The 10,871-nt window shown below is 40.0% G+C and overlaps 1 protein-coding gene across 1 annotated transcript; it reads right to left on the reverse strand.

Moving 5' to 3' along the window:
- Positions 1–11: 11 nt before the first annotated feature.
- TTC12 (tetratricopeptide repeat domain 12) lies at positions 12–10,554 on the reverse strand (the record flags this gene model as incomplete). Its single annotated transcript, XM_008942881.1, has 13 exons — positions 12–75; positions 282–374; positions 2,046–2,214; positions 2,802–2,890; positions 3,827–3,896; positions 4,455–4,643; positions 5,060–5,120; positions 6,714–6,785; positions 7,731–7,790; positions 8,677–8,798; positions 9,299–9,376; positions 9,904–9,934; positions 10,403–10,554. Coding segments are annotated over 13 exons (1,250 nt in total), but the record flags the coding sequence as incomplete, so codon positions are not given.
- Positions 10,555–10,871: the final 317 nt, after the last annotated feature.

Genomic DNA, 10,871 nt, shown 5'->3' on the forward strand with positions numbered 1-10,871 from the left:
ATGTTTCCTACCAGCAACTGGGTGAATAAAGGTATAACATCTGTGGAGAGCGTGACACGACACTGGGTTTTGAACCTGTTGGGGGATAAGGTAAGCCATGTTTGGGTCCTTAAAGCTTCAGACAAAAATCACAGATAAAGGCATCACAACAGCAACATAAAGATAAGGTAAACATCAGTCAGCAACCACCCTCACAGCAAAGAAGGCCAACAGCCTCTATCACTAGTTCTACTACATTTCCAAGTACAACTTCATAAAAACAAATGAAAAATGTAAGTTACCTTTCTTCTTCAGTTAAATCAGACAGTACATTCATGGCAATGGTAGCCCTGCCATCAGTGCTGCTGACAAATGTCATCAAAATCTGCAGCCATCTGTTAGAAAAAAATAAAAATTGTTAGCTTTGTTTTAATTATTAAAGATCAAAATTGTATTTTAAGTGAACCAACAGAGTTTATGATCTTTAACTCATTTGTGTTCGGCAGGGCTTTGACCAAGCTGGATATACTAGGCCCTCCAAACATACTTGGTCACCTAAGTGTCATTAGAACAATATTTTGGCACTAGATTCTCTCAAAATACTCTTAGAATCATTGCTTAGGTTGCAGAAGACCTTTAAGATCATCAGTAAACCTAACACTGCCAAGCACACCACTCTATTGTCCCTCTTTGCACAAGTACAGACAGTGATTTTAACACAGTGATTTCTGTCAGCATCAGAACATCTCATCACATGTAAGCTTCACAGATGTTGGAAGCTAAGCTGCTCTGCCATTGGCAAACATCTCAGGGGGAGACAAGCAGAATGCAACAGCCAGGACTGAGAACACCATCAGCACAGCCTGGAACTGAAGAACTTCAAGACATTTTAAAGTCCTGCAGGGAATGTCAGTGGTGACACTTGCATGGCTTAAGGGACATGCTTGGCACACACCAAACAGTCTTTGGAGGGGTTTAACTAAAAGTTAAACTAAAAACCTAAAAAGTTTTATAGTAGTAAAGAAAAATTAATCTCCTGCCTGAATAAAAGTTAAAAAAAGAGCATGACACCATTCACCTTCTGAGCTTTTGGAGCAGTGTGCTCTTGTGGCTGTGGGATCTGCACTACATGCAAATCACAGGACTTCAGACTGTGAACACAAGCTCTGCTGAACAAGTACACCTGCAGGTGTGTGCTGTGGTTTCCACATGCTGCTCTACTGAGATGAAATTCACTGCCACAGTCTCCTCACTTGGATGATGAGCCCAACTGGCAAGAAGCCAAGGACCTGCACTGTTACCTTCTGAGCATCCTCACTCCTTTCAGCCAAGCCCAGGATCTCTTTCAGAAGTTGACAGTATATTTTTCAGGCTCCCAATATTTCAAGACACAGTAATATTATCTGTCTTTTTAAAGTGTCCTCTCAGATGTGGCTCATTTCTTTAACCTTCCCTCCAAGGAAAAATGTCTCTGGATTAATGTTGTATATAACAGAGTGAAATGTGTACAACTGTTGGAGAACATTCTCTATTCAATTACTTCAAACCACGTAACGCAAAACAGTAAATTAAAATTTCTCCTCTGCTTAACTCTGGAAAGGAATGGCAGGATAATAGGAGAAAGGTAATAGACTCTTCATTCTTTCTCCACTCAGTGAGTCACAGCAACTCTGAATAATCATAAATATAAATTACCAAATGAGGAGAGAGTCTCAGCTTGAAACCATGAGCTATTAAAAGACAACAGTGTAAGCTCCTGATTGAACTTGCACACACTTGCTGGTTAGAAAATGTAACTATGTCACAAAACTACATTAACACACGCAGGATTAAGTCCTTCCTACCAAGTTTCACAGACATCTTCAGATACAAAATCTACTGAACCTTTCCCCACACATCTGATTTTGACTTCTGCTTAGCTAGGCCTCGCCCTCAAGGGCAAAAGCCTCAATGTCATTGGGTTCCTTTCAGAAAGCCTGTCACTTTGCTGCTAGTGGAACGAGTTCTGAACATCTGTGAAACCCTGTATTAAGGACATTTTTCTGAGGAACAGTAGTGTTTATTACTTGCTTAAGTCCTGGTGCCTGACCAGCAGTCTCCTCCCATTCTCACTCTCCGAGTAAAGAGAAATCAGAGCCAATGTCTCCTTTTGGATCTCTGGTACCCCAGAGGAAAGCAGCTTTGGCAGGTGTGCATTCATACCAGACTCAGTCAATAGAAGACGCAGATTTTCTTCTGAAAAAAAGAGAAGATGTGAGAACAACATCACACACAATGGCATCCCCCTTACTCTTAGTTTTTTCTCCCTAGGTGCTGATTGAACAGGCTTAATGTCTTTATTTCATCCACTAATGTGCTCATTCCCCCTGAGAAACAGAGGCAAGGGCTATCTGCCCAGTGACCAAAGGAATTTGGTATTCTCTAATGACACTCCTTTTTACTGGTATGTCTATAAACTATAAAACTCCTTTTTACTGATATGACTGCTAAAAAAACCCCAAACCACCACACAAAACAATACAAGTGATTAAGAACAGCAACAATCACAGGGAATTTACTTTTCACCACTTCAGTACATTTAAAATCCTCACTGAAATAAGGTGGAAGCTTGATCTCACCATGCACAGAACTGCCAAAACTGTGGTTGCTGCCAGCAGTCAGCCTCCAACACTTGCATCTGACCTGTAAAACTTTGTTTACAATAACGTCTAGACCCAAGTGCTCTGGGAGTGTGATGTTCGTGCCAAACAATAATTTTAGACACACTAAGTGCCATATTAACAGTATATTAACAATGATTCATGTTGATTACACAGTTTTACCATTCCCAGTACAGACAGCTTGCCAGAGGAAGAGAAGAGAAACAGACAGATCCACTTCAGCAGTGTTTTTTCTCTCCGCACAGAAGGCCCTAAATTAGAAACATTAGTTCATAAAAGGAGCAAAGGATAGATCAAACAATTAGCTCTTTGGCTAGGGAAATCAAAGCCCCACAGAGATGAGGATCTGCCATGCTTATAAACTCTAAACCCAGCTCACTGGTTAAACATTTTTAGGACTGTCAGATTTGTTTTCCAACTCTGAGACCAGGTTTATGACCTGCTAGCTCTGCTCTATCCTCAACACACACAGAGCCTCTATGAGCATTACACAGCTCAATACAGGTGATAAATTCAGCTCTGCACTGGGACAGTCATGAATAACCAGGGCACAAAACCTGAACCTTAAGTCTGTTTCCAGACAACACCCAAAACACTGATGAGCCCTAAAGAAGTCTCTGTGCTGCAGTCCCATTGACAACCTTAAAGAACAGCTCTCCTACCCTGGTTCCTCCAGATCATGCTGTTCTGAACCACCTCAGTTGTGCAAAATACTGTTTCTTTCCATTATGTATCTGGACCTGACTCAAATGTACATTCAGACAAGAGATGCCTCCAAAGACAGTTTATAAAGCAATACATGCAAACATTTGAGAGTTTTATTTCTTGATCCTTGAAACACAACATAACAGCTGTCAAGAAGATAGAGCAAGTGAAGATACAGGCCCCCATATGTTCTTTGATATTCAGTTTTATTTTACAAACCTGCTCTCACCATGAGAGACAGGGTAACTGTAGAGAAATAAGAGACAGAAGAAGAGATTCATTAACACTGTTCACTGCACTAAGAGAGCCCTGTCTGTGTAAGGGTCAGATACAAGTCGGTCCATTCAGACATTAAAATCTGTTATTACAGAATCTTTTGACCATTTCATCTGCATTTCAAGAGATGATTGTGTTTCTTGAAAACAGTTTTTTCATTTCCTCATGCTCTAACACCCTACTGTTCTCCTGTGGGGAGCTCTTACCGCCTTATAACCTCGTTGTCTTTGAGGATACTGAATCCATTGTTTGTTCTAAATAAAGTTTGCTCAGTGCCTGCAAAATTCAGAGATAAACAAATGAGCTCTGTGATCCATCTGGCTGAGTATCATTGTGAAGACAGATGCCTGCACTTCTGTAACACAGTGTTAAAAGAAAAGGTCACAGAATCAACAGCTTTGGGAAAGAACATCCTTAAAAGAGGGGAAAAACTCCAAGAAAGCTACTTCAAGAAGAAGTAGCTTTGAAGCTGAAGGTAGATCTAACTCATGCCTGGTGCTGTAAAGAACAATTGATTTCAGGCTAGAGGCTTTATGGGAAGACTGAAACATGAGACTGGCTTTAACAGGTAGTTACAAATATTTCTTAAAACAGCTCCTAAGAGACCCAAATCCATAGGAAGTCTTAACAACTCAGCTACAACACCAGTGCCATTCTAAAAACCAAACAAGTATGTATGTCCTGGCCATAAATTTTGCAATATCAAATGTTGCTGATTTTACTGTGCTTTAAATATAGGAACAGCTTTTCTGTTCCTTTAAAAACTACTCCACTTGTATTCATCTGCTTGGATTACAACTTTCATAATCAACCACCTTTGAATCCAATACTCACAGTCTTTTACAGCTCCTGTCAAAAGTCTGATGGCTCCTGTGTAGTAAAGGACACTCTGGTCAGGTCTATGAAGTTTTTGCAGCAGTTCTTTGATGGACAGTGCAGCAAGCTTTCCAGATTGAAATTCCTTCATTGCTCTCTCTTCATCTTTCATTCTTTTTTCCTCTGAGTTTACTTCATGCATACAATCTTGGAAATCAAAAGAAAAAGCATGGGAATTAATTGTGAAGTTGATTCCATGAAGATGACACACAGCTCTGGTAAATGAAACAGAACTTAAACAAGAAACTATGAGAAACAAAATCTGCATGAAGGGACTCCATCCAAAGTTCTGAAGAGCATAACAGAGGTTTTGATTAAGAAAGCATGGCAACTAATTGTTCTGGTACAATTAAGTTTCAAGTAAAAAATGAAGTTGATTCCATGAAGATGACACACAGCTCTGGTAAATGAAACAGAACTTAAACAAGAAACTATTAGAAACAAAATCTGCATGAAGGGACTCCATCCAAAGTTCTGAAGAGCATAACAGAGGTTTTGATTAAGTTCCATCTGGATCAGGAAAAAAAAAAAGGGATGACACTGTAAGAATTTCTATTTCTTACCTTTAAATAAGGTTTCCTTTTGGGGATCAATTTCTAAGATCTTCTCATAACACTGCCTGGACTTCACAGAGAAAAGAAATGTGCTCTCAGTTTAAGGTAAAAATGGGAAGATGATAAAAATTGTATCTTAGAGTCATCCTGTTTAAACTCAAAAGTTCTTCAGCCACAGTACTTAAGAAGTGTGAAAAATAAAATTTACAGAGACACAAGTCAAAACTTTTCTAATGAAAAGCATAAGCTGGATATTGTTCTCAGTCCCTCTGTCTGCCTGCTACTTCAAATTAAAATGAACATTTCAACAACAAGCCTAGGAATGTACTAGTAAGAAGAAAAAAGGAAAATTGCAGTGAGAAAACAGAAAGGGAGGCACGTTTACAGTTCTTGCAGTTTTAATGCCATCAGAGGGACCAGACACGTGCATCTCACACCTTTATCTTCCGTTGATGCATTTTGTGTATCTTGAGTATGTACTTGGAATTAAGTTGATTTACAAGCTTGCAACAGGGAAGAACCTTCTTCAGAGACCAAAATGCCAAGAACCCCTCAAGGTGGGTATCATGTGGACTCATATTGTCCATGCTCTACACTTATTTCTCACCAAGTCACTCCTGACTGGATCAGAAATACTTTAGAGCTTGCCTGCTCTCCTCTTCAGGCTCTTTATTATTTTTGAAGATAAAGGGTCAGGCTGTACTAAAATATTTGGCAGTTTATTTCAAGCTTAAGTATTTGCTAATAGGATATTCTGATATTTTGATAGTATTTATGCTTCCATTAGGACTTCACACATGAAACACAGAATTAAGTCTTTTGTTTGACATTCATTTCACTAGGATGTTAGAAAAAAAAAAAAAGTCATTTTTACTCTCATCTTTCACCTTAACAGCTCATTTAACTTGAAATATCTTGAGATTTTTCTTATCCACCAGGTGATTTGCAATAATTTCTTAGTTACATGCAGCAACAGTTTAATAACACTCGTGGCACAGAGCAATTTAGGGTAAAATACATTTCACTTGACTGTGTCTTTGGGGGAAGTGCAGTCGCTGCTAGTACTGCAACCACCAGAGCCTGCAGCACCTGCCAGGGACACTCCTTCATCCCAACCCTGACCTGAGCTGAAGTGTGGCCCTTCCAGCACCACTTCCCTCACCATGTGAGCACACATTGCTAATGTCACTCTTGAAGCAGCTCAACAGAAGTGCCAAACACGGGATCCTCTGAGCACATGCACAATCCCTGCAGCCCCCAGTCAGCCACCCAGCCTAGGCTCAAACCCCACAGCCCTCTGGTAAAGCTTAGTGTCCTGCAGTCTGAGAAACCCCCACCAGATAAACCACGTATACTGGATACAAAATCCCCTCATTCTTTCCAGGTTGGTTAGACTACAAACTGTCACAGCTCACAGAAGTCTCCTACATTTTGTCTGCACAAAAAAAAAGACATGGGCTGTTTTACAAAGGTGTGGAAAGAAGTCTTGATTTTAGAATTATGAGTCTCTACAAAGCACAGAAAACTTTGCTCAAGCCTAAGGAGTCAACATGCCTTTATCCATCCTGTTCTTAAGGTCACAAATTTCTCCCTCTCACCCACAACATCACGTCAAAGGCAGAACAAAACACGGCCCCACGGTCACAAGATTTAGTTACCTTACCTCACTGTAGTGCTTAAGTGCCAGGTGAGCTTTCCCCATTAGGAAATAGGCTTTAACAAATTTCTCATTGCACTGCATTAAAAAAATAATCCATAATTATGTGTTTAGAAATTTTACTTCAAAAACTGTAACCTTTTAATATTTTTTTCCAGCCTCCTGATTAATAGTTATAACTGCCCCAAACAAGCCTGAGCAGAGAAGTGGGTATTTATACCATCCACTAAAGGCACCTGAAGTTTATATGCTCCATTATTACCCCAGGTGCCAGCTTTCCTTCCCCAGGCCAGGAACAGAGGCTTTGGTTGACTGAAGGTGGAAGCAGCTGGTGCCAATATCCTCCCCAGAAAATGCACTTCAGGTAATATGAACAATGCAGCTGGGTAATGGTAAACAAAAGGCAGAAGGCCTGGATCAACACTCTGTAACCACAACACTCCATAACAACAGAATTCCCACATCTTTGGATTAGTTCTGCCATGAGTGAAATAAGTATCCCACCCATTGGCCCTGCACAGAAAACAACAAGGAAACATCTGGCTCAACATTAACAGATTAGCTGATCTTTTCCCATTCAATTATGTCTCAATAGTATTAATTTCTTGAAATGATGCTGCCATTATTGTTAGTAATCTGTCAGTTGTGTTGTAGTCATAGGCATCTCTGATGTAAGACAACTGAATTCAGATCAATCTCTTTGGCATTTTATACAATCCTTACCTTTCCCACCAGGGCTGATCTTTGTGAGCTTGAAGAGACCTATTCCCCTTTTTAGAAGGATGGGCAAAGGGTACAGTTAATAGCCTATTATCACTTAAGAGCTGGAAAACCTTCTGCACAAAGGCAGCACTGAAATATTAACTGCTTTATACTGTTCAAGTTAACTCAGAATGCAGGAATCTGTGCAACACATCTCCACATTCACTCATTTCCATTAAGAAGTTGTCTCCCTCTAGTCAGGTACACACAAACTTCCCAGAGCACTTGACCTGATTATAAAAGACAGAATCCTGAAGTTACCTTTAATGCCCATTCACAGTCTCTGAGGGCTTTTTCATACTCATGAATCTTCAGGTAGGCCTGAGATAAAACCAAGAGAGTCCAAGGAGAATGATTAGAATACTTCAAACAAACAACTTTCACCAGCTATTGTACAAATAATAATAGCTAATTAAAAAAAACAACTGTTGATTTGCCTAACTATTGATTTTATTCAAACAACTTTCACCAACTATTGTACAAATAATAATAGCTAATTAAAAAAAAACCTGTTGATTTGCCTAACTATTGATTTTACCAGCTGTTTCTTGTCTTCCATCTCCTTGGAGTTTGTAATTTAGAACAAATTCAGTAAAGCAAAACTCAATACACCCATATGGATTATACAACACATGTAGGGAATGCAAAGCAAACCTTAACATTCCAGTTATAAAAATTATCCCTACAACAATTAAAAACAATCAGTGCATTTAGATAAATGAAATTATATGGATTATATGAATTAGAATTACTTCTTTCTCCCTTATTCTTGAGGAACAGGGGTTCACCTGTGCTACATCCAAGAGGGAGGAGACATGAACACTCCCTCAGAAAGGACTAGCCACAGCAGAACCAAAAGAATTCAGACACATTGATCAAGAGGGGAGAGTTTATACATTTAATGATCTTCTTTGTGCAACACTTTCATTAAATTTGTAAATAGATTAAAGCCTTCAATCTGCACTATCTTGCTGTTAGTCTTCTAGCCACAGTCAAAATTTTCTGTTGCCAATATGTCATCAAAGCAGAATTCATTAGTTCCTGGTAGTGAAGGACAGCCAGGCAAAATTGTTTGCTTCCTAATTTAAGCCTCTCACATACTTCCCTTTCTGAAATTCACTTAGATAGCAGAACAACCTTTCTGGGTTCTACCCTGGCAAAGTAACACTAAGCCCAGTATGGTGCTAGCTCCTTTCCACATGCTGACCTGTGCTCTGTTTGTGTAAAGTTCCTGCTTATCTCTCAGTTTTTCCAGACCTTCAGTGTATCTCTGAATGGCTGTGGCATAGTCTCCTTCCCTGAAGGCAACATTTCCCTTCTCCTTCAGAGCTGCAAAACAACAGACATGCATTCAAAAATAACATTTGTTTTTCCCCAGTTGGTGACTGAGAAAACAGAGGCCATATTCTGTTGGATTTATCATCAAAATTGCAGTCCAGCTGCACTGCAGGTGTCTTCATTAGCCAATACTCATGAGAGACTTCTGAGCTGCTCGTGCCCATGATCCTCATTCCTCTTTCAGAGGGAAAAAGGAGTGTTTGGCTTTGCCCAGCCCAGCTGTGAAATGCTCAAACTCTCCCTCCATGCTCTCTCCCTTGTGATGAAGGGGACAGGGAGCAGAAGAACAGGTTGCAACAATTCTGTGAAATACATAATCCTGTTCTATCCAGCTGATCAATGCTGTGGACAAGACCATTGGTCTCAGACCACCAAAAGCACCATCTCAGTGTGCATCAGAATAGCAATAACAGAGGAGCTGGTCACTTCAATCAGCCCAGCTCCTGCTAATTAGTTTTGAAGAAATGAGCTAGAAAAGCATCTGCAGTTACCATTTGCTAGGTGTTCATTTCTCTTCCTTCGTTCAGCTCGTTCTTTTGCATCCTTTTCCAACACTGCCAGAAAGGCATCTTGGAGCCAAGAGAGTTGGTGGTATTTTAGTTTATTAAAAAAAAAAAGAAAAAAAAAAAGAAAAGCTTCATTACAATCAATATTCAGATGAAAATGAAAGTAGTTTTTAAGGTATTTCCCAGTCATTTTCTTTAAGAAAATATTAAGGGAATATTTCAGCAATTAAACTGGCACATGAAAGACAAGCTATTATGGATAAAGACTGTGCTACCACTCAGGATTTGCATACTTGCCATGAAGTATCTCATCTCTAGAGATAAACTTGCTTCCTTTTAATTTCAGAAAACTAACTTTTTCAATGAGAGGTCAGAATATGATACCAGTCTACACCAACACGCCTCCTACCTATGAGCAAGTAGAGCCACACTGATAAGTGTTCTTAAATCTGACTGAATCTTGATTAAAATCACTAGACAAGTTAGCTTCTAGCTTGGCAGGAGTAGAATTAGGTCTTGTATGAACTAACAGCAATCCTTCCTCTCTGCTAAAACAGCTTGAAGAGATGCTAGAGGCAGCACTGTCCTACCTGCATTCACTGTCTCTGCATTTGCAACGTCCTAAAAGAAACCAGAAACACAGCACGTGTACACAAACAGGCACTTCAGTAAAAACACAGCAGCAGAGAAGCACTTGCTTAAGTTGTTCAAAGCTACAGGATGTCTGAAATATTCAGACTGATGCATACTGGAAATATCAAATCATCACTTAAACAAAGGATGGGAAGGACTTAATAACTTTTGGCATTACTGGGAAGATCCCATTTGTATCTTTAATGAGGCAAGTCACTGAAATCAAACTCTACTGAAATTAATGGAGGGACTCTCATGCCTTCATCTAATTTTGCTCAGGTTCCTGAAGTGCAGGTAAAAACTAGAAGTTATGGCACCTCAGTACTTGCATCTACCTTGGATAAATCCAACAGAAGTATCTGGTGTTATCAGCAGTCTTAAGACAAAAACAACACAATATCAAATACCTCCCAATAATATACACAGCTTTAATTTCAAAGGCAAAAGAACCCTTACAGAAGCACTGGTGTTTATGACTGTTCTGTTCACTGTAGTCTTGCTTTCTTCCTCCTGGCTAGTTTCTTCATCATGGAGCCTTTTCTCTGTTTCAGCAATGGCTTCTTCCTTTACAGCTGGGTCCAGGGAGGTCAAGTCTTGTAGTAATTTGGCTAAAAAAGGGATGGAAAAAAGGACATGCAGAGGTGACTCTAAGGGACCGGTTCACTCGTGCCTCTCACCACAGCAGCTTTTGAAAGCACTAATTGGAACCATACGCTGGAGCTACCTGCAGCTGGTGTGCCATAAAAATCCAGAGGTTTAGAAAGAAACCCTTGGCGTGTGAAAAGCCTCACGACACCTGAACTCATGAGACTTCACATCAGAGAAACTCAGACCGGGGAGGGGGGAAGGCAGCTCTCCTCTCCTCCATTCCTCTTCCCCACCTCCCTCTTCCTTTGCCACCCAGCACCCTGTGGAAGGGCAGGGG

The sequence above is a fragment of the Merops nubicus genome, unplaced genomic scaffold (genome assembly GCF_000691845.1).
Source record: "Merops nubicus isolate BGI_N331 unplaced genomic scaffold, ASM69184v1 scaffold52146, whole genome shotgun sequence".
Classification (NCBI taxonomy): Eukaryota; Metazoa; Chordata; class Aves; order Coraciiformes; family Meropidae; genus Merops; species Merops nubicus.